Source organism: Mirounga angustirostris, unplaced genomic scaffold (genome assembly GCF_029215605.1).
Source record: "Mirounga angustirostris isolate CCGP_5_RB_7025 unplaced genomic scaffold, mMirAng1.0.hap1 SCAF_3, whole genome shotgun sequence".
NCBI classification, from domain to species: domain Eukaryota; kingdom Metazoa; phylum Chordata; class Mammalia; order Carnivora; family Phocidae; genus Mirounga; species Mirounga angustirostris.
Window position 1 is genome coordinate 55,829,989 of NW_026991711.1, and position 24,919 is coordinate 55,854,907.

Sequence of the window (24,919 nt, forward strand, 5' to 3'; positions counted from 1 at the left end):
ACACCTAGAAGTCATTTTGGTTTGTTTGTATGGACATAGCTTCCTCCTCATATCACCATCTCCCATCTAGAAAATACAGCCATGCAGAGTGAGGAGGGAACTGGATATGTTACAAAATGGAAAATGGGGACCCGGAAAAGTGAAGTTGCTCCCCAAAGTCTCAGAGTGAGTCAGTGATTGGTCTGAAAAGAGAAGTAGAGCCTGGAGAATGCTAGTTTGGTCGAGTCAAGATATGGGAAAAACAGAAGTCCATTAACATTTAAACTAACTAACAGATTAAAAACAAACAAACAAACAAACCCGTGAGATGCAAAGTCCATGAAATGTGCTTTATATCTTAGGTATGTAGATGGAGAGGAAAACATGGGAGGGGGTTCTTCTCCCACACCTTTCAAGATGGCCTAGGCTCCATAATCTACAACTTCTCCTATTGCTACCACAGGAGCTGCCTTTTTCCCAGTCCAAGCCAGCAAAAAGGCATGTCAGGCATCCCACAAACCTCATCCAAATGCTAATGATCTTATCTTCCTTTGGGAAATTATATGTATAATTGTATACCTACAGTAAACTAAAAAGCAACATGGTATGGTGAAAAAATGTTGTTTCTACGCAACTGCTTCTTGCTATGTATTTCTGCATTCCTTAAGTTTTCTGAGCCTCAGTTTCTTCATATGCTCATATGTTAAAAAAAAAGGATATTAGCAATGCAATTTACAGTGCTCACTCCATAGGGTTGGGTTAGAATTCAATGAGACAAAGGGTTTAAACTGTATATAACAGTGTTTGGTGAAGGAAGGAAGGATGGAAGGAGTTAAGAAATGAAGGGGAAAATTAAAAAAAAAAAGAACTTTCACAAAATTATCCTGGGGAACAAACTCAATTTCCACTATAAATTGTATCAAATATTATGTAGAGTCACCACCTAAAATCCACACTTAACTGTATGTATGTTGTGTGTGTGTGTGTGTAAATCTAGATTTTACATCTATGTTCTATCTTCAAATGTACTGAGCTTGGCTTGTTTGGGCTTTTACCACATTTCTCACCCAGAGTCCTTGAAGGCAGTTTCAAAAGGTATTACAGAAGTGATGGATGCCACAGACGAGAAGCGGACAGCATTGGTACTGGCTGATCTCAGTGGTCAAGGGGCTCTGGGCTTAGCCTCGCCTGAAATACTGACGGTGGAAAGTACCTACTAACAGTTGAGGAAGTGTGGACAGAGGAGGAAAATGCACAGCAATCTTAAAAGGCTGACCACACCCACCATGAGTCACAAAAAGCAAGGAGACCTATGGGTATGTGTGAGAAGGACCATAGGCCAATGCCTCCTCAGTCTTAGAGGTGCACCAGTACCCGGGGACTGATTCTGTCAGCCCCAACTCTACTTCTATCCGCTCCCTCATTCTCCAGGCATTTTCTCTATTACCGCTGGAGCTGGAAAAATACCGAGACAATGTGCAGCCCGCATTTGTATATTAGCAATGACAACAGAGGCTTCTATTTATTCTTAATAATAGAACCTACCTCCTTTCCTGTAGGCTCCTTGCAGTAGTTGTTCTAGAATCTCTAACGACAAGCTCATTCTCACAAAAAACAAAATGAGGACTAACAGATACATGGGGGCAGGAAATTTGTATTAATTTGATGGGCTATACTTCTCTTTGCTCTGTTGGAAGCCACGGTTTGGTTGGCAAATATTTACCAATACCAGGTGACAACGGAATTTGTGATAACATTTCTTTTGTCAAAATTTTAAAACACCTTTAAGAACCTGTGACTATAAAATGGGAAAGAGGCAGGGTGTAAAATCTTGGTTCTGGCACTTCCTGGCTCTGGGACCTTGGGTGTCACCTTCCCCAAACCTCAGTTTGGTCATCTAAGAATAGGACCACATCAACCTTATCCAGCTTTTGTGTGAAAATGTTAAGAATAAATATATGTCAAGGGTTTAGCACGACACCTACTAAATAGTAAATAGCAAGGGCCCGTCAGTCCACAGTGATGTGTGTAGTAGAGTGAAGTGTGAGCAATGGCTGATGGCAAGGAGAAGTGAAGAGGAAAATGAGCCCACGAACAGACCGAGGAAACGGATAGTACTTTCCCCCATTTTACAGATGAAGAAACTGAGACTTGCTCAGGCTCCACACTTAGTACAAGGCTAGAAAATGCATCCAAATTTGCTCTCCCTCTGTATACCAATACCACGTTTCACGCACAGAAAGGACAGTCCGACTCACAAAGTTTAAAAAACTAACATTATATACAATGTTAAATACAGTATATATTATATACATTCTATATGATCACCAGACAGATGAAGTATTGCAATTGCCTTTCTCTGAGGTCGTTGGAAAGAAACAAAGAATCAAGGATATTTTGATGAAAAAAGTCTTAATTTGAAAGACAACGGGAAAGGGAAAAATCTGAAAAATGTCTCAAAGGTGACTATTGTGTTCTATCTTTCCAAAGGGAGAATTTTCTTAATGTTTATAAAGCACTGGAAACACCAGGGAAAGTTCGTTTCACATTTTTAAGATGAAGAAGGCGGGCTCAGTAATGCCTAACAGCATAGATGTCGCTCATTGTGTTCGTACTTTCACTTTGCACATATTACCCAGATTTCTCCTTAGGGGCCCTCCTGGTGAAAATAACCTGAGCTGATGATGTCAAGGAGGTGTAGAGGACCCATGTCCTAAAATGTTACACCAGAGGTTAACAAAGATGCAATCTGAATTCTAAATTTTACCTGAAAAATGACAAAAGGAAGATGTAAATTTTATACAGATACATCTGTGTGCCTCTTAACTTCGTATATTCGGATACACGCTTGCATAAATCTGGGTGCTGACTGCCCAACTGAGGGATCAAAATGCAGGCTCTTGTTTAAATGCAAAGTAATTATTCCATTAATTCACTTCCCTCTTCAAAGTACAACCAGAGAAGAAAGGAAAACAAATCATCCAGGAGATTGCAATTCACATGCATAATTAATTGGCCTACAGAATTTGGTGTCTTGGCTTTTCTGCCTGTGGAGAACATAATCTCTTCTCCACTTTAGCTCAGCCACTCAGGAAGAGAGAGAGAGAGAGAGTGTGTGTGTGTGTGTGTGTGTGTGTGAGAGAGAGAGAGAATATGACAGAGACAGAGACAGAGAACCTCCATCCGTCATACAACTGGTGCTGGACTGAAACAAGAATCAAGGCTGCAACCACAGGACTGTGGCTTTACTAGATGCTCAATTTAACATTTTAGCTTGTCTTTCCCCCAGACAAAAACTAACGACCATATTTGAGAAACAAGCCTCCTTTTAACTTATAAATGGGGCTGACGCACATGTGTGGCTCTGAAGTCGACCAAAACTTATTTTAACTTTAAAAGTGGGTCACTTTTTCCCTCTATTTTTCAACTCACAATTAAAACACTCTCATTCTTTCACTTGTAGGACACCTGTATTTGGCCATTACTGTATAATTATGGGTCTATGTGCTTTGGTGTAAATACTAAATTATTTATTTATGTCAGTCAGTCACAGAAATCAGAAAATGTGAATACCACTTGACTGAAAGTATTCCAACCTTCTAAGACTGAGAACTTTTCCAAGCTTTTGAGGATAGAAGTCATGTTTTGTGACCAACGCAGAGATCTATAACTTGGTAGAAACTAAATACTCAGTCAAGTGCATAGAGGTGCTGGGTAAATACTGATGAGGATGATCGACGAAGAAGTAGTCTGTTTGATAAAAGCAATTAAAATATAGATGCACTTATTTGGGATAAATTATGATTATTTGAGCTCAACTCAAGAGCTGAGCTACAAATAAGCACCATGGTCTGCTGCCTGTTTATTCCGGGAGAATATTATTTCTCCTGGAATTCAGCAGTTATACAAAATTGATTCAGCTGTGGAAAATTAAAGTAATAAGATATTTGAATGCATTAACTTGTCTTCAAATATGAAGATAACACCCGTAACCGCTTCACAAGATTGTAGCGATGACTACATGCATCAGTATGGTTAAAAACACTTAGGAAAATACTCAATCCAAAGTGACTAGTACGTTAAGTGTTAGCTATTATTATTAGGGTGAGAAATTGAAATTCTTCCATTCCCCCCTCTGCTGCTTGCTGTGTCTTATAAGATGGAGAGATGATGAAATTATGGGGAAGACTGATGTAATCACTGAAACTGGCAAACCAAAACAATGGGGACAGTCTGACAGTTTAAGGAAGTTGATTGAGGAGGGAACTGAGGAAAGCCAAAGGAGACGCCATCTGGGTAGCCCCTTGTTTGCCGCAGCTGGGGGGAGACGCCCTAGAATGTGGATATCTAATCTGGTGGCAACTCCTCAGAACTTCAAAATGGAAACAGTGTGAAACATACTTTTTTTTTAAACTTAAAGTTTCAAAGTTTTGTTTTTGTTTTTTTGTTTTTTTTTTTAACATTTAGTTGTTTATTTTAGAGAAAGAGTGAGTGCGGAGGGGGAGAGGGAGAGAGAGAATCCCAAGCAGACTTTCCACTGAGTGGGGAGCCCGGTGGGGCTCGATCCCACGACCTGGAGATCACAACCTCAGCCGAAATCAAGAGTTGGACGCTTAACCCACTGAGCCACCCAGGTGGCCCGAAACAAGAACACTTTTGATTTAAGCACATTGCCATCTGGCAAAATAGGGAAACTTGAAACTCTTGGAATCTGTTGACAATGGTTAGTTCTGTATTTTGATGGGGCTCTAATTCTAATTTTTATGCCCGCAGGGTTCAATATGCAGATGGCATAGCCTTTTTTCAGTTGATGATTTCTGGGGGTTGGGAAACTAGCTGACAAAAAACCCTAAAGAGACAATTAGACTAATATAAATAATGTCATTCTGCTATAAAATCTTCTATTAGTCATAAAATCCAGAGCCTTCACACTCTTACTTTCTAAATTGTGACTCTTCATTAATATAATCTCATGAGCAAGTTTCTTAATTTTATTTCATCTAAGCTGATATAAAAATCTGTTTGCCCTTTCTCCTGTATACATTAAGGGCCTTTATTTTGTAAGTAACAAGGAGAAGTTGACTTGAGAACTTTCTAGAATAATCCAAAGTAATTAAGCAAAAGTTAATGATATCTGTTCCCGTGTTTTCTGTCATCAAAGAAGCCCATTATCGGTGCAATAATTTCGGTAAGGGTAGTTAAGTTTTAGCTCAAAGAATGTTTTTAGATTAAAATAATGAGATTATAATTTTGTCTGTTTGCTGTAGTCATTGGACAATTTCTTAAATACCTTGAACTCAAGGTCCATTTAGTGCTTTGAGGCTAAAATGAAGAATAGTGTTTTGGCAAAGAGGAAGCATGGTCGAATGCAAAATATTATATGATTACTGTAGCTTCTTTCATGGCAGTCACTGCGGGAACTCAGTAAATATTAAGTTAATAAGTGAAGTCAAAGAAAAGACTTCTGTGCATATCTCAGGAGCTGAGAGAAAATACTAGTGACAACTTTTCAATTCAGTCAATGTCATTAGCACCTCCCATGTGCTAGGAGAGCTAGAGAAGGGGCTCAGGCTGTCAGCAAAAAGGACTTGGCGCTAAAACAGTGTGATTACTGCTATACTTACTCTAAGATCAAAGCACTAAGCAGGCATGCACAGAAGAAACCGTTAGTGGGGGCAAGGAAGATGGGGGAAGGGTCCAGTAAGGAAGATCTCAAAAAGGACACGTTTCTTGATGTGAGCCTTGAAAACGGACCGTAAGTTTTACAAATAAAAGAAAGCAGTCAGAGCAACAGTTGGAGCAAAAAGAAGTGAAAGAGCATGGAACTTTCTGGTGGCTTGTGGTCTTGTGTACCCAGAACGTGGCCAAGAGAGGATGGGGGAGAGCCAGAGAAGAAGGAAGTGACAAGAAATAAGGTTGGGGAAGTGGTTGAGGCAAGCTGGTGAAGGCACACAATTCTTTAGTAAAATTATACATTAATTAAAAGAGAATATTTCTTTATTATTATATGAAACCCACAATGATATAGCTTACTTATAAAAATAAAAATGCTTCTGGGTTTACTGTGAATTTTTTTCTTTCTTTCCCTCTCTCTCTCTCTCTTTCTTTCTCCCCCTCCCTCCCTTAAAATTAATGAGCGCCAAGATCTCTTCAGTCAGCTTCAGAAATAAAAGCCTCTAATGATCTACGTCTAGGAAAAAGATGCTGGTGTGGAAGAGGGGATCTAAAATAAACAGCTGCTTATAAAGAAGCAATATGGAGCTGAACATCCTGGCTATCTACCATTCCTCGACCCTCCAAATGCCCAATGACCTTTGGCCAGTTCCTTCCATGGTGAGTCCACGCCTCAGGTCTAAGGGCGGTTAAGAGAATTACGTGAGATAATGCATAAAGACTGGCTGCATATATTAAGTACATATAAATATTATAATAATATTATCACTTGTCTTCTTTAAGTAGGTAATATTTGAATGAGACTTGTCCACCTCCTCCCCTTCTTCAAAGGGATTGGAAAAAGAATTATAAATGAGATTAAAATACTGAAATTGTTTGCTAAGTTACCGATTGTTTCGAGGCATACTCCCCTTTATAAGCTAAAGGAGACAAAATTTAAAATGTGACAAAGAAAAGCATCCCTGGGATAGCTAATGAAAAGTCCCACCATAGCAGTGCTTGTTCAAAGGACAAGACCCAGAAGATTTTTCCCTGATGTTACTGGGGGTGAGCTGGGATGAAGAGAAATGGATATTTTGTAACACTTGAACAGTCTAAACTTGATTTAAATCAAGAGAGTTTTTTTCTTATTTTGAATTAACTTTTTCACATTCCATTTTATTTCCTCCCGAAGTAAGGAAAATACTGACATACCTTCACATTTTAATTTATTTTGTTCTCATTAACATTTTTACTGGAAATAAGACCGAGCATTTTTTTAATTTGTTCTCTTCTGGGATTCAGGTCCTCCTCTCCCAATTCCACATTCTTGCTAGTTTGAAACCATTCAGGAAAGATGTGTAAAACAATATGGACAGCCACATTTTGCAACTTTCAGAAATTCGCATTTATAGGCAAACGACTAATTCCATTCAAATTTGCCTGTGCAGATGTTCTTTGAAAATTTTTATTTAATAGAGACCAGTTTATGATCAATTTATGTAAATTTAAAATTAAGACATGGCGAATAAACCACCCTTGTCAACTGAGTTTTTTTTTTTAAGTTGTCCTGAGGAAATAACTTTAGAACACAATTTGCTCTATTGAATAAGAAAAATTGGGTTTTGATAAGCATCCTGATAAATTAATCCATTTCCACCCCAAATGGCTTTTTCTGTTTATCATCTGTCGACGGTTCTTAATACCGTTGAATAAGGATAATTAAACGAAGGTTGATGCTACAAGATCCAAAGTCTATGTTTCAACAGAGCTTCTGGAGTAAATAGCCCATATCAACTCTATCAGAATTTCTGTTGTAGACAGAAGCCTTTCATCCAGACCTTAACAGTCATTTGGTCATAGGCCTAACCAATAGTTGAGACAATTCTGCAAAAACAGTACAGTTAAGCAAGGCAAATTACTTTTATTTCTACAGAATAAAGAAAGAAGAGGCACCTCGGATGCCTTGTGGTTATTAAATACACCCATTAAAAACCGTTGGCGCCAAAATCACACAAATACCGAGTAACACACTCAGTAATGTATGACTCAAGATGTTAATATAACCACTCAAGTACTGTAAAGAAACTTTTAGAAAAACAGAACCACAGGAGCTAAAATTAAACTACTCCCACTAGGCCAACGAGCAGCACAATCTAAGTGATCAATATGCACTTTCCTGAAAACATTTTAAGGTAGATAAAATCACAGTGAATAGCCTCCCTGAAATGGAGCAAGAGAAATAAATCAAAACATGGTTTGGTTTGAAAGGGGGGAAAAAGAAGAATCATTGTTTTGGGGGGTGATAGCTGTGGGTAACTAGAGAAGCAGCCCTCCCCCCGCCAGAGAACTGAGGGGTCCCACTCTGGGCAGCCACACGAGGTGGCTGCAGCTTGGTGGGGCAGTTAACCCGTGGCATGTCTCACACAGGGCTCGGGTGACAGGTGCTAGGGTCTCAGGCCCCTGAAGGCAGAACCCACAATCCACAGAAACAGAGCCGCCCAACGAGCAAAACATCGTAAGCGCTTAGAAACGACAAAAAGACATGAAGAAAGTTTACCTTGTAGAAGAACTGTCCTTAGTGGTACCGGCGTGTGACCAGAAACCCCCTTCTTTCTGATCTGCAGAACAACTTTGTCAAACCCGGGTGTGCAGTCACAAGGCAGGAAGTGACTAGAATGACAAATCATCAGCCAGGAAAGAAATAGATTTTGTCTTTATAAGGACATTTTACCTAACTTTTTTTTTTTTCTTTCATGTCTCCTCCCCCACAGGAATCACCTGACAGAACAGGTCACACTGAAATTCAGAAGTTTCTTACCACTTCCTCTTTATAAAGTATTTCTCTCTCCTTCCCTTTCTTTCTTCTCTAGCTGTCTCTTAGGCTCTGGGCTGCTTAAACCTGTCTGATTTCAGATAACAAGGCAAGGTCAGCCTGCTACCTTTACTAGTTGCTCTGACCCCCGGCTGCAAATGCAAAGCCCAAGTGCCTGGCTACTTAGAGCAAAGACAAACGATTAGTGGAGTAGCCAGGGGGGAAAGGCGGCAGGTACACCTGAAGCAAACTAAAAAGGATTTCCTTGGGAAAGCCCCGCCCCAGCCAAAACCTAACCTTGCTTAAGTGTCCCTGAACAATGATCTTATTCGAGCAAACAAAACAAAATGGTCTCTTTAAGGGGAAGGACCTACAAAAGAGAGGCCGCTATATTATTTACGCATTCTTTTATTTATAGAACATCTATGTGCTAGGGATCTCTTTAACCCAATTAAAGATTTCAATTATTTAGACGCTTCCTATAAAGAGCACTGGTGGATCACACAGGCAGCTGCTAGAGTTCAATGGGTAGCTAGATTCCTTCCTACAGACCAGATTTATTTTTTGAATGCACATTTTATAAAATGAGCAAGAGAATTAAAAAAAAAAATAAAAAGCTTTATTCTATGTCTAAACCCTGGATGCGGGTCTTGAGGGCAAATTTCCATTTTCAAAAGTTAAGTGCTCAAGTATCCATGGCCTCATGGAGGCTGTGAAGGTCGTGTTAGTGCCCGGAGTCGTGTTAACTAAACATGAAGCATCATCTCCAGATTGTCCCCAAACTGTGTGTGGTTCCAACGGTCAGCTGTTGAGGAATGAGGATTATGGCTGCGCTTCAATCTGATGACAGTGCTTGATCATTCTATATGCTTCTGTAGTTGCTGGGGGCCTGGGACGCAACCAGCGGGTACTCTGGTTGGGGAGCTGCCCTTATACTTCTTTTGCTTCTTTGATTTCTTCTCTAGAAAGTTCCTGCTTCTGACCTCAAATGTTAAGCCAAGATATTTCTGATTTATCTACTTCATTAGCCCCTGGTGTGGCAACTTCTTGGTCAGAACCACACAGGCCATCTTGAAGAAGAGGGTAGACAGAGTAATGGAAGAGATGTTGGAGATTCGGTCCAATCTGAAACTGGTTCACCTCCAGAGAACTATCAGCCCTCTTGTGACTCCCAAGGAAGACTGAGAGGGTGAATCAGACCCTGTTTTCTCCATTGCATAATTACTCCCAACTTATAGAATGCAGAGGGGTCTCAAGAAGCACCTAAATTCTTTCGGGACACCAAAGAAACACCCATGCATCATTGTGACCATACTGGTCCCACTACAAAGCAGCCAAATGCTAGTGGTTTCTACTCTGGTGGAAACAATCACCATTCTGGGCCCTGCATTCAGACTCTCCAGATAATGTCCTGATGGTTTGAGGATGAAAACATGTGAAACGTGGAGCTCCCTAATCTGGTTCTACATCCCAGGTTGGAATGATGAACGGAATGAAGACCCAGGAGTAACACATCATAAAGGGGAACAGAGACTCATTGCATTTACCTGGGAGAAGGAGAGCAGCTGCATCCTGATTCTACTGGTGCCTGGTCATTGGAGAACTGAGGAATTTGTGAAGAAGAGCCCAATATAGTTGTGCATTGGTTCAACAAGCATTCAAGTGCCTGTTTGTAGGCACTGGTGCTTCAGAGATGAATATGGTACAATCACTGCTCTCAAGGAGCACATAGTCTAGTAGAGAAGAAGACCATGTATGTAAATGAATGCCACCTTTAGGAAAAGGGGTGCAAAGGGCCGCGGAATGCTGTGGCAGGTGCAGATGGGAGCAGAGCTGATACGGGAAGAAGGTGAAACATGTGTGGTGATGACGAGCCATCAGAGGAAGGATTCAGGATTCCAGACAACATCTAGTTTCTGGAAGATGAAAGCCACTGAATTGTGCCACTTTACCACCCATTTGAGGGAGGCTTCTACTCAAGCACCAACTCAGCTTCGGCTCCACTCGGCCACCCACCAGCACCTCACCCACATCCTGGACTACTCCCTCTATCTGAATCACTTTATCTGCCTCCCAGCAGCATATGCCTACCCAGATACCGGCAATTATTTAGGTCTCAGATCAAGGCTTTTTCAGAGGGCCAGATTTTATCACTGTCGGTGTTTAGAACAGTTTGTACATCATGATAATAAGCAGAAAACTGACTTTGGTTTTACTATTATTTTTCTGTTCTCTACAGACCATGCACCTTTAATGGCAGACACCCAAAGAGGACCTCCCTCACCCTCCATCAGCCTCTACTGCCACCTCTGCCATTTCTTCACTGGCCTGTCCTTTGCTTTCCCTCTACCCCTGCTGCCCTCCCCTACTCCCCCACCTCTGGGCTGCTCAGAAGCCCATGGCCTCAGTCCCTAATTCCACACCTAATTCCTCATCAGCACTGGATGCTGCTGAAGCAAGTCACAGAAATACCGACTTAGAGTTCAATCTGCTTGCCTTCAAATTACTGCTCAGAAATACTTTTATTCAATGTCATTAGTTCCTGAGAGCAAGCATTACCAACCAGGTGTCTCTTGACTTCTAAAATTATATGCCTAATTTTGTGTGTATGTTCTTCTTCCTGGGTTCATCATATTACTTATCGTAATATTAAAGAGATCACAGACCCCAAAAGTTACATATTTGTTCCAAACTCTCTCTTGCCTCAACCTCCCACTCCACCCTCCTGCATCCTTTCCCGCCCCTTATTTACTGAGATGATCCAAGTCATCTGGCCCGAGAGTCCTCATCTAGCCTCCTCTGCTCTCACAAGATCTATCTTTCCCTCCTCTTTCCATCTGTAAAGGAAGAGGTGTTCTTGTGTCTTCTCAAAGTCAATAGTTCCTCATTTTAATCCTAATCTTGTATCTTCCGTTTACTTAAGTACCTTGCTCCGTCAATGACTGCATATTTTTCTGGCATCTTTAATCTCTTATACTCCCTTCACTTCCCCTTCATGCATTGTGGAATGGGTACAAAGGGAGGAACACCTCTGCTTCACTCCGTTGTCACCTCTTCCCTCCCCCACATCTCTGATGGGTAGAGAATGAAAGTAAATAAGATGGGCACAATCCCCGCCCTTCTAGAATGTCCCCTGTAGTCAAGGACACGTGAAAAAGCAAGAAGTACTCAGAACCATGAGATGAAAAGCAAAGTGCCTGTGGGAACACACAGCACTAAATCTAGACTTGGGGTCAGGGAGGCACACAGAGAGCAGAGTGGCATGGTTAAGAGGAAAGATGGTGGGCTACTTGTCTGGCGTCAAACCCCAGCTCTACAGCTGTACTTGTCATGTAACCTTGGGCAATCACTTCATTTCGCTGGCCTCAGTTCCCTTATCTAGAAAATGGGGATAAGAACAACATCTATTTTACACAATTGTTGTGAGGGTTAGATTAAATTGTTAGATGTAGTGAACACAGCAGAGTGCCTGGCACATAATAAATGATATATTAAGTATTAACTAGTCTTTTAATATTTACACCAGTCTCTGGACTAGACTCTGCCCCTACATTATTTCATTTATTCCTCACAATGGCCCTTTCAATTACATTATTTTTGTGTTTCCTTCTTTTTTTCTTTTTTTAGTATAGTTTCCAATTCTTCAGTACCTCTTTGCTATGGAATTCTACCCTGACATCTTTGCTGTGAGACTTTTCAGGACCTCCTACTAGAGAAGGTAGAGTAAGTAGGGTAAACCCACCCAGGCTTACTTCATGTAACTTGCTGGGAACAGAGCATTAATTAGAATGTTATCAGACGAGACACAAACAGGGGTCTTGAATATGCTTACATGATCTGACATGGTCTCTTGCACGTCTGACATTTACTATGAAGAAAACACACCCTTGTTTAAGTGGAATGAGGAGATGCTTGAGGCCAACCCGAACCCAACCCACAGCCCAGGGCAAATCTAGCTGACATTCTGAAGCAGAGCCATCCTGGCTGACCCATAAACCTAGGTTTGTTGTTGTGAAAAAGGTGAGATTCAGGAGTGGTTTCCTATGCAAGCTTGTTCCAGAACACATGACTAGTACTGCCCCCCCCCCCCAACTATTTACAACTCTGCTGCTCCTGGCATTGCCAATCATCCTCACTCTGCTCTGTTTTCTACAGAGTTAACACCATCTAGCATGCAATATTTTAACATAAAGTTTATTGTCTTCTCCAAAACATAAGCTCAACTTTGGGCAGATGTTTGTTTGTTTGTTTATTTATTTAAAGATTTTATTTTATTTACTTGAGAGAGAGAGAGAGAGCATGAGGGGGGTAGGGTCAGAGGGAGAAGCAGACTCCCCGCCAAGCAGGGAGCCTGATGCGGGACTCGATCCCGGGACTCCAGGATCATGACCTGAGCCGAAGGCAGTCGCTTAACAGACTGAGCCACCCAGGTGCCCCTGGGCAGATGCTTATCGGTTTTCTTCCTGGCTCTTGGAGCAATGCCGAGGCTCAGATAGGGAATGGGATTAATGAGTGAAAGCTTACTGTCCCTTTGCTTGAGAGCAAAAATACAAGAGAAGCACCAGAGTGAATATATAAATTGTGGTTCAGTATAGTATCTAACAGTTATAACAAGTGAACTACATGGCCTAAGCAAGAATAAATCTTAGAAATATAAACTTGGGGGAAAAACAAACATTGCAGAATAATACTAATATTTGTATGCATTTTAAACAACTATCATAGTGTGGTTTATAGATGTGTGTGTAGATGTGTGTGTGTTTGTGTGTGTGTTTATAATAAAAATATGTCTAAGGGATTATAATTGCCAATTTAAGAACATAGTTACCTCTGGCAAGTTAGGGAGGGAGTGGGATCAAGGAGGGTAGATAGGTGAATTCAACTATATCAATAGCAAAATGTTCAGATTTGGGGAAAAAAAAAGTGTTGGTTGTGATAATTCTCTTTTATCATATTTTAAATATTCTTCATTTAAATTTTTTAAAATTTACTTTCATGATTAATAATATATTCACATGGCTTAAAATTTAAAGATGCACTAAGTTATAAGGTAAAAATTTTGTCTTCCAACTCTGTTCCCTGGTAATTCATTCCCTCTTCAATTTTTAAATAAATAATGGCTTTGTTGAGATATGACTGACCATAAAATTCACCTTTTAAAACTGAAATTCAGTGGGTTTTAGTATTCTAACAGAGTTGGGCAACTATCACACTACATAATTCTAGAACATTTCATTATCCCAGAAAGAAACGCTACATGTACCCATCAGCAGTTACTCCCCATTTATCCTCACCTCTCAAGCCCCCAGCCACTTATTTATTTATTTAGTCTCTAGATTTGCCTGTTCCAGACATTTCATATAAGTGAAATCGTATGATATGTGGTCTCTAGTGACTATTTTCTTTTACTTAGCAGAATATTGTCAAGGCTCATCTATGTTATAACATGTATCAGTACTTCATTCCTTTCTATAGAAGAATAATATCAGCATATGGATATACCACATTTTATTTATCCACTCATTAGTTGATAGACAATTGACAGTTGTTTCCACTTTCCAGATATATGAATAATGTTGCTATGAATGTTTGTGTACATGTTTTTGTGTGGACATATGTTTTCTTTAATATTTTAATCAAAGCAATATTTGAACACCATGGGGTTAGGAGGGCTGACCCCACACACAGTTGAAAATCCATGTGTAACTTTTGATTCCCCCAAAACTTAACTATTAATAGCTTACTGTTGACTGGCTGTTAAGCCTTACTGATAACAGAAACAGCTAATGAACACATATTTTGTATGTTATATGTATTGTATACTGAATTCTTACAATGAAATAAACTAGAGAAAATAAAATGTTATTAAGAAAATCATAAGGCAGAGAAAATGCACTTACAGTCCTGTACTATATTTATTTTTAAAAACCCATGTACGAGTAGACCTGTGCAGTTCAAATCCATGTTGCTCAAGGGTCAACCATATATGGTTTTAGAAGTCAAATATCACATTGGGGCTTATGAAGAAACACCAGTCTCCTGACATGCATCTTCTTTACCTCCAATTCCCGTTCCCCAGAAACAATTATTTTCAACAGTTTGAGCTATTTCTTCTGCTACTCCAGATTTTGAAGATGCTATGCGTATGCTGTGTCTGGATTGTTCAGATTCAGATTTTGTGTGTGTGTGTGTGTGTCTTACTAGGGAGTTGAAGATTTGACCCCTCACCCCCCCAGTGTGTACACACAAGCTCTCCCACCATCTAAAACAGGTTATAACACCTCTTTAGTGAAATCATTCCATCTTGACAATGACTGCATAAATATTCATAGCTGAGTTATGTAGAGCACAATGTTTATATTTCCCTTTTGTATCTTTTTCTTCATTTGTTAGGTTTCCATGTGCGTATTACTAATTCTTTACCAACCTCTCCAACAGAGCTCAAATATGACTTAAAAAATCAGGAGATGAGGGCGCCTGGGTGGCTCAGTTGGTTAAGCGACTGCCTTCGGCTCAGGTCATGATCCTGGAGTCCCTGGATCGAGTCCCGCATCAGGCTCCCAGCTCGGCAGGGAGCCTGCTTCTGCCTCTGACCCTCCCCCCTCTCATGTGCTCTCTCTCTCTCATTCTCTCTGTCTCAAATAAATAAATAAAATCTTTCAAAAAAAAAAAATCAGGAGATGAATCTGTTTCTCTTTTTTTCCTTCTTGGAGATGTGCTTCCTAGGGTCCTTTGTCCTCTTGTCTGGTCCTGCTGCCCAGCTGCCGTCCAGAAGCTTCCCTCTGTCATCATCCTGGGAATTCCCTTATATCCCTCTGGGTCCGATCTCCTGTTTCTGTACCACACACCTTCCATCTTCTTGATCTACTTCCTTGTTTTAAAAAGTAATTCTCTGTGGATTCCTGAGAAAGATTACATGGGACATAAATTTCTTGAGACATTTTATAGCTGAAAACATGTATGGTCTAGTCTCATTCTTGGAAGTCCACACTGGAAATCATTCTCTCTCAAAATTCTGAAGGAATTGTTCCAGTGTCTGATATCATCCTCCTTGTATGAACTGTCTACCAATCCTCCTGTTTTCCAGCTCCATCTCGCACAGTGACCTTCAAAGGTATGTGATGCTTCAGGGTTTGGAGCTTTGCGGAGTCCATGGTGTGATTTGAATTGCTTCTTGTTGGAGGCTTTCATTACAGGTGTAGGGTCCAGCTCTGTTGCGTGTGCTTAAGCACTTTCCACAATCCATCTATTTTATGGCCTCCAACATTGGGCTCACATCTCTTATCGACTATTACCTCATTTGATACTGGGCTCTCCTACTAGACTGGGAAGCCCATAAGTCCAATGGCTGTGCCTGTTTTAGTAGCTTCTAAACATTCTATATGCCATTTCAAAATGTTTGTTTAATAAAATGAAGAGGACTCAGCTGACTGGAAGGAGGAGATGGAAGGAAAAGGCAGAAATTCCTTTGTGGAATGCCCTGTGCTAAAGACCACAGAAGCGAGAAAGCAAGCTCCATCTAGAACCTGAGAGGGGCTGAGTACGGGTGCTGTGTGAAGAGTGCAAGGGGGTAGGGATGGGGGCGGGGTGCAAAAAAAGAGAAAAGGCTGGAGAATCCAGCAAAGACCAGATCATGGTGCGTCTTTTAAGCTGTGTTAGGAAGTCTGGTCTTTACCCTGAAAGGAATGGGGAGTTATTTTAAAGCCTCTACTAGTTTCCTAGGGCAGCTGGAACAGAGTACAAACCACACACTGGGTGATTTACAATAATAGATATTTATCGTCTCATGGTTCTGGAGACTAAAGTCTTTAGTGAAATCATTCCATCTTGACAATGACTGCATAAATATTCATAGCTGAGTTACATAGAGCACAATGTTTATATTTCCCTTTTGTATCTTTTTCTTCATTTGCTAAAAGTCTAAAGACTTTCACAATCTGGAAGGTTACTAAACATCCTAACAATTATAATGCCGTGCGCTAAACACTGAGAGTCTGTGAGAGAGAGTCTGAAATCAAGGTGCCAGTAGGGTTGGTTCCTTCTTAGAGCTGTGAGAGACAACTGTCCCATGTCTCTCCTACTTTCTGGGGGTTTGTTGGCAGTCCTTTCTTGTAAAGGCATCACCCAGCTCTTTGTGATGCCGAATTTCCCCTTTTTATAAGGAGACAGTCATATTGGATTAGGGCCAACCCTTCCGACCTCATCTTAATGTCATAATCTACAAATAGCCAGTATCTAAAAAAGGTCACATTCATAAGCACTGGGGTTTAGGACTTCCAGATCTTTTGGGGAGGACACAATGCTTAGCAGTGTCCTAACAGAAAGTGACATAATCAGATAATCAGATCCATATTTTAGGAAAACCTCCCCACCTCCAAGGAGAAGGAGTAGGGGTGGAGAAGATAAAGGTCAGACCACACTCCAGAGGCCCCTGCCTTCAGCTCCTGTGAAGGGTGAGGATAAGCAGTGGTGGGACAGAGAGAGGTGGGCAGATTCCAGGGATGAGGCTTGGTAACCTGGTAAGCACAAAGGACAAGAAGGAGCTGACTGAATACAGAGGAAGAAAGAGGCTGAATAGAGAGGAGAAAAAGCAGTTAAGGATGATCCCATTTCTTAACTCCCACCTGTCTTTACTGGGCTGCTCATCTCATCTCTGTTCTAAAACTGTGGCCTAACAGACTTTATTTAGTGTTTCTGTCTTGCCTGTAGGCAACATTTGACTTTGATGCTGTTAACCATCCTTTCCATTTTTGAACTCTCTTCTCCATGAACAATTATTTATACATAATTGTAAAATAAGTCATTCTATATTGAAATCCCACTAGCATTCAATTATCTAAAACTGAACTCATTCTTCCTCTGACAAATAAGCTACTGGACACCCTATCCCTTACTTCCTTAGTTCAGCCAGGAGTGCATCACTGACCCAGGACAGTCCGGAGTCCTTTTTGACTCCTACTTTTTCCTCCTTCTTACATGTGGCCAAAGTTGCATCTATTTTTCCCTGATAGTCGTTGCCAATTTTGTGCTTTCTGTGCCTCTTCTACCTTATTTAAGACCTTACCACCACACCCCTGCACTTTGGGTCAGCTTCCCGATTCACTACTTCCTACTTCACTGCTCCTTTTTTTTTTTTTTTTTAGAGAGAGAGAGAGAGCACATGAGAGTGGGGGGAGGGGCAGAGGCAGAGGGAGAGAATCTTAAGCAGACCCCATGCTGAGCGTAGAGCCTGACGCGGGGCCCGATCTCATGACCCTGAGATCATGACCTGAGCTGAAACCAAGAGTTGGATGCCTAACCGACTGAGACACCCAGGTGCCCCCTCACTGCTCCTTAATACATCCTGCACATCCCCACCATATACTCCTCTTCATCAAGCTACACCTTCCTCCCCTCATTCTCCTGCTCTTTAGTCATCTGAGATTACCCATCACTTCTAGCTTAATGTCCAAATGCTGCCTCGACCCGTCTTTCAAGCCTCATACTACCAGCATAAACCCCCTGGTGCTCTCGAGCTGGTCTGTTAACTGTGGAACTTGCCTGGCACATTTCTCATATGCCCATCAGATTCCTGTGCTCTCTCTCCCTGCCTGCTCACCCACTCCCCATTTCTATAAATCTGAATCATCTCTGAGAACCAAGAGCAAGACCAGCTTCATAACTTGTAGGTCCCAGTGCAAAATGAAAATGTGGGGCTCTATGTTCAAAAATGATTAAGAATTTTTAGATGCTGACAACAGAACATTAAGCCAAATGTCGAGCCCTTCTGAGCAGAAGGGCCCTTTGTGGCATGGGTCACATGTCCACAAAGCAGGCCCTGCTCAAGAATCCTTCCTTGACCACCAATTTATTTTTTATTCTCCTCCTAACACCTGTAGTAGGTCTACAAGCCATTCTCAACATTTGTTGCATGCTACCTTTCTTCGTCCATTAATCTCTATGTCTCTATGTGTTGGTAGCATCTTTATTCATTCATCAAGCTCTTATGAGGACCATACTATGTGCCAGGCCCTTAGAAAACAACACCAAAAGACTCCTCTCATATGCTCAAGGATTTCACAATCTGGAAGGTTACTAAACATCCTAACAATTATAATGCTGTGCACTAAACACTGTGAGAGATGCCCAGGGTGCCAGTGACGTGGGGTGGGGCTACAGGCAGGAAGGCATCTTAGAAGATGTGTAGCTGGGTCTCCGAAAGTGTGTAGAAGCTGGCCAGGCCAAGCAGGGGAAAGAGAGCGGTGAAGGACATTTCAGACAGAGGGACCAGCATATACAAACCGTGAGGGAATGTTCCGTGCCTCACCCAACTGAAATGTCAGCTTTTGGAGTACAGGAACTGCATCCTCTCCTAGCACTTCATACAATCCATTGCTCATAGTACAAATCCAATAAATATTTGATTAGTTGAGGAGGCAAACTGATTCCGTACACAATGTGGGATTTAAAAGTTAAACCAAAGAACAAAAGTAATTAGAAATTTTAAATATATATCTAAAATTCACTAAGCATGAGGGGTCTTCCAGAGAATTTATATATGCTGCTGCCATATAAAGACTGATTTTACATCTGTTTAATGCTAATTTTACTACCTTTTTCTGATCACAGCACAGCAAAAGCTAATTATAGCTCTTACTGCCAGGTAGAGTATAAGAGGAAGCGGGCTGTTCCTAGCAGCGATTCTGATTTTCATAAAACGTCAAGTACATAAAAATGTTATCCCTGCAATATTTTTAAGTATCAAAAAATTTTAAAAGTTGAATCTAGCCAACAATGCAGGCTATGATCATTTCAAAAGTAGGGAATTTGCATAACTTTAGTTTATAACAACGCCGTTAACTATTCCCCAGGCATTTTACATCCCCTTTGTACTAACAGAGTCATTGAAACAGATGCAGGCTGAAAGCAATGTATGCCACTTACCTTTGGCTTCCCATGCTGGAAAGATAATATTTCCTCAACTTTTGTAAACAGATATGCTGTGGCTGCTGAGACAGTGTTTGAGGTGTTTCCAGCCACCAAGACCACAAATACAAGGACAAAGATTTTAAAATAAGCATGTAGAAAATAATAAAAGAAAAAGTGTGTGAATCAAGTACTGGAATGGAAAGTCATGAGCCTTTTAACAATGCAAAGCTAAAAATAAAAATGAAAAAGCTAATAAGAAAAATATTTAAGGAGCGCGGTGCACAGGAAAAGCAAAAGACCTGAAATTCGAAATCTTAGAGACAAATCCTGATCCCCGCGCAAGTAACAGACCTGTGCCAGGCGCTTCCCCTTTACTCGGCTGAACTTGTGTGTCAATGGAGACAACACCACCTACGTCACAGGACTACCTTGAAGAATAAATGAGAGAAGGTATGCTAACACGGCTAACACAGTGGTCCTAGCCAGGGCCAAATTTCAGTTGAATCCGAGTTTGCAAGTTGTGATGTATAGAAAATACCTAAACAGGGACGCCCGGGTGGCTCAGTCGGTTAAGCGTCTGCCTTCGGCTCAGGTCATGATCCCAGGGTCCTGGGATCGAGCCCCACATCGGGCTCCCTGCTCCGCAGGGAGCCTGCTTCTCCCTTTGCCTCTGTCTCTCATGAATAAATAAATAAAATCTTAAAAAAAAAAAAAGAAAATACCTAAATATGTCATATGTCAAGTCAGGTTCATTCATTCAAACAATCTTTTTTTTTTATTACAATTCAACTGGAATTTCTTTTGCATCCGCCAGTGCCCAGTGCTGGAGGCCTTCACACATCACATGTAAATGCTTTCAGCAACCCCACGATGTAAGCGGCATTTCTTCCATTTTAAGGTAAGGAAACTGAGGCCCAGAGGAAAAGTTGTTGTTTTTACTGTGTATCTGCAGCTGCAATATGAAAATATTTCTGGTCAAGTTCTCCATTCCTTAAATAGAAATATGAATCAGCTGCTAATTCTCTGCATAGTCGGCCAAAACACAGAGTAGCTTCAGTGAATTCATATGACACCGTTTCCTTATTTCAGTCACTCCTTTACGAGGCAAGTATTTACTGTGTTTAATGAAGAATGTATTGTGTATAAGATGCAAAACAAAGGTACACAGAATCCCAGGAAACGTATGTGCTAGAGAATAAGAGAGTGAAATAGGCTATATTAGATCAGTCTGGTGGCAGACAGATGGAATGGGCTGGGCAGTGACTGGAAAGAAGGAGAAGGGTTAGGAGGCCATGGCGACCAAGGGAGGAGGCTGGTGGCAACGGGCAGCCGAAGCAAGAGACACACACAAGACTCTTTCTGAGGGGCACCTGGGTGGCTCAGTCGTTAAGCATCTGCCTTTGGCTCAGGTCATGATCCCAGGGTCCTGGGATCGAGCCCCGCATCGGGCTCCCTGCTCAGCTGGGAGTCTGCTTCTCCCTCTCCCTCTCCCCCTGCTTGTGTTCCCTCTTTCACTGTGTCTCTCTCTGTCAAATAAATAAATAAAATTAAAAAAAAAAAAAAGACTCTTTCTGAGGCTGTGTGTAGAGGACAAATGAGAAAAATGAGTCAAGGATGACTCTGAGGTCAAGCAGCTAAGGAATTCAGGGAAGAGGGATGTCCTGGGTCAAAGTGTGACATTTTAGGAAGACGTGGAGGAAATCCACTGGATCCAATGGCATTAAGGCACACTGCAAATGCTCAGGATTGCTCACCTGTGCGAAATGCAATCTACGTAACTGGAGTGTGGGGCTAAGTCAAGGCAAAAGACACAGATCTGAGCCTCATCAGCATGGAGAGAATTAAAACTATGAGACAGGGTCAACTCTCCAGCAGGAAGCACTTAGAAGCAAAGGAGCAGAAGTTCAAGGACTGACCTCCAACATCAAGAGGAGGGGAAAGAAGAAAGGCCAATTTGATTAATTTTTTGGCATGTAAAGGAATATACTTAGGTAATATGAGATTAGATTTCAGATTATTTTAGATTGTATTAGATAATAAAGGACCATATTTTATTCTTGTTTTTCTGTCCCAGTAAAGGTTAAGTATCAATAAAGGAGAAGGCATGTGCAATTTAAATTCTGTCCATTTTGAGAAAAGTCCTATTCAGGGGAAGGAAATGGCTCAAAATGAAGTCTCTTGGACCAAACAAGAATATTAATAATCCATTTCCATTTACAATAATGTGTAAGATCTGCTTCCATCGGCGAGACCCTGGAAGTGCCCAGAAAAATCTCAAAACTTGTTTCTGCCTGCAAAAATCACAACATCCAAATTCATTCGCTATTTTTCTCATTCATCCTACTTTTTACAAGACATTGAGACAACAGCAGTGGATAAAACAGACGCATTCTCTGTCCCGACAGAGTTCATAGCCTAACTCCTGATAATCTGCATCCTGCCTTTTTGCTTCCAATCCAAAGTAAACAGGATTGAACCTCAGTGACATTTAATTGACTCATTTTTCTCGTTGTCCTTCGGCTACGAACTTTTTACAGAAGAAGGCTGAGTGCTTGCTAACAAGCAAATGGAGGTCTTCTTTTAAATAAATTAGATAGTAGCCAGAAAATGCAACAAAATATGCCCAAGTGGTCACACATTTTAACCTGAGTAGTTGAGTGGTTCCTGTACCTCTCCAGTGGGTTGTGTCAGCCATCTACACCATGAGGGTTTCAGCCTTTAAAGGCCTCCTAGTCTTTGACAAACTCCAGTCGGAGGAATGAGAACATGGGTAGGAGAAGGATCCTTTGTCATCCCATCTCCTTTCCCATTGTCCTTTCCTGTTTAAATCAAGGGAAATGAAAGGTAAATGAAAGATAAGCAAAAAATATATTTTTAAATTAAGAATAATAATTAAAAAAAAAAAGTCACAGAATGAATGAAGCATGAATTCTCCAAAATTGCTATTGGTTTTAGATTCACTGAAGCTACTGAATTTATAAACTTTCATTTTGTAAGTGTTCAGGAAAACAAGGCTTCAGAGTAAGTGTGCCAACTTAGGCTACCCTAGCAGGTGGCATTAATGGGCACACAGGGTTGTTTTCATCTCTAAGTCATTCTCCTGCCTGTGGTTTGAGTCAATCCCAAACACCTCCGGGGGCCAGGCAGGTACTTAACTGGAGTGACGTGGGCTGGGTATAAGTGGCAGAAACTGACATCTGCTGGAAAAATAGAAGCCTTGTCCACAGGTAGCAGCAGAAGGAATGCCAATCTGATTGCTTAAGAGAAACCAGAAATCTGGGTTTTTATGTGAAATCATCTGATTTTTAAAATATTGTCCATGAATTAAAAAAAAGTTAAATGTCATGTCCCTAACTTACAGCCTCTGGGCTATGGCAGTTTTGCTGTGTTTGTACAGAAACAAGGAAGCCATGGCAGAGTCATAAACATGATTGACGTTCTCATGTGTAACCGGTGCAAAGGACTCAAGAATGTTGAGATCACCTGACAGAGGAGGCATACCATTATAATGGAAGCAAAAAGAGAGACAACTGAAAGACTTAATAATGGTGAGAAAATAATGCCTATTACTGTACATATGGGATGAGTGGTTTGACGGTAAAAATGATACTGAAAGGTTGGTAACAAATCATGCAAGGTATTGAAATGAGCTTGACCTACGTTATCATCATTGTTGGCATCATCATTAGCTGGAGATGAGGGGAAAATCTTTGGTGTGGTAAATACTGGATGCCTAGCGTTAATCCAAAGAAGGCAGGGAATCTGAGGAATACCATGGCAAATTACTGCTGAAGGTTGTCACAAGGCATGGAACATTCCATTGGTTCAAAGCCTGTTGCACCAAAATTTGAGGGCCCGGTGCAGATTCATGCATCCATTTATTCATTTTTTTCAAAAATATTTATTGAGCACTTACTATGTGCCAGGTACTATCAGAGGCACTGGATATACAGTCGTGCATGAATCAGACAAAAGTTCCTGACCTGTTATAGTTTACATCCTCACTGGGAGATGCAGACAATATACAAGATAACAAAGTATACAATACACTAAACAGTGATAAATCTTAGGAAGAAAAAATGAAATCAGGGAAGGGGAATAGAAGTATGTGTGTGAGTGTGTGTGTGTGTGGTATGTGTGTGCCCTTTAGGCACAGAAGGGTGATAGGGAATTGAAATTCTAGAGAAGGTTACCAGGCAAGGTCTTACTGAGAAAGCAACATTTGAGTTGGAACAGGAGAGAAATGGGTGCTGACGGTGAGGAGTGGAAGTGGAGTAAGCCCTGCGGATTCTGGGGTAAGAAAATTCCAGACAGGAGGAATAAGTGCAAAAGTCCTGAGGGAAAGGTGCACCTGCTGTTTGCAAGGCCAGTGTGATGAGGCAAAGATGGAGAGGTAGAGGAGCGGCAGATGCGGTCAGAGGGGCCTGATCGCACAGGGTGTTGGCTTTTATCATAAGTGGTGTAAGAAGTCATTGCAGGGAAGGAAGTCTCCTGATTAAAGCAAAGGCGAGAAAGCTGGGTGCAGTAAGATCAGTGGGAGGCTGTTGCAAGAATCTGTGAGAGACAGGGGTGGCTTGGACTAAGGTCATAGCAGTGGAGACGGCAAGAAGTCACCCGATGATGTGTATATTTTGACAGTAGAGCTGAAAGAATTTACTGAGAGATTCTTCGCAGCATATAAGAAAGTGAAGAGTCAAGGATGAATTCAAGGCCTTTAGCTGAGCCACTGGGAGGATGAAGTCTGCATTAACCGATGTGGAAAGACTAGATGAGAGTAGGCTTGAGGGTGGAGAATAGCACGAGCTCAGTTTTAGACTGGTTGTGCCTATTAGGGACCCAGTTAGGAGATTTGAGTAGGCAGTGGCCTATAGTATCTGGAGGCCGACTCTGTAGGGTTAAATTTGAAGTCATCAATGGTATTTAAAGCTGTACAATTGGATGAGATCACCTAGAGAATGAATACAGATAAGGAAGAGAAGAGGTCCAAGCTCTGAGCTTTGAGGCACTCTAATGTAAAAGGTTAGGAAAATGAAGAGGGACCAGCAGAGTGTACTAAGAAGGAACTCTCGGAGAGATAGGAAATAGACCAGGTGCCTGTGATGACTTAGAGGCCTTGTAGAGATAGATCTCAAGTTGGGAAGAGGGACCAAACTGAAAAGCTGCTGCTGGTCACAGAAGATAAGGCTAGAGAACTGCCCACTGAAACATGGAGGTCATCAGTAATCACATAAGGACAGTTTGGTAGAGACGTGGGGCCAACGTCCCATTGGACTCTTTTCCCAAAAGAATGGGAGGGAAGACAATGGAAACAGAAACTATAAATAAATTTCAAAAGATTTGTTTAAAGGGAAGAAAAGAAATTTTGTGGAAGCTGGTTCAAGGGGGAAGTGGGCTCAAGTGTCTTTTTTTTTTTTTTTAAGATTTTATTTATTTATGAGAGAGAGAGAGCACAGAGAGAGAGGGACAAGCAGACTCATGATGAGTGAGGAACATGATGTGGGGCCTATCTCAGGACCCTGAGCTCATGACCTGAGCTGAAACCAAGAGTCAGACACTTAACCGACT

General features: G+C 41.2%; 1 protein-coding gene across 4 annotated transcripts in view; it reads right to left on the reverse strand.

Moving 5' to 3' along the window:
• LCP1 (lymphocyte cytosolic protein 1) overlaps positions 1–24,919 on the reverse strand; it is an 83,995-nt gene that overhangs the window by 45,693 nt on the left and 13,383 nt on the right. The window contains exons 1-2 of one of the 4 annotated variants that reach the window (XM_045869461.3): positions 9,994–10,126; positions 8,192–8,304 (exon numbers count right to left, since the gene is read on the reverse strand). The exons of 2 other annotated variants lie outside the window; for them this stretch is intronic. Coding sequence is in view for 1 of the 2 variants with exons in the window: in XM_054506323.2 (XP_054362298.2) it covers positions 8,192–8,321 (130 nt within the window). In the remaining variant the exon portion in view is untranslated. Of the gene's footprint in view, positions 1–8,191; positions 8,323–9,993; positions 10,127–24,919 lie in introns of those variants that run through there. One more of the 4 variants, XM_054506323.2, reaches the window with a different exon arrangement.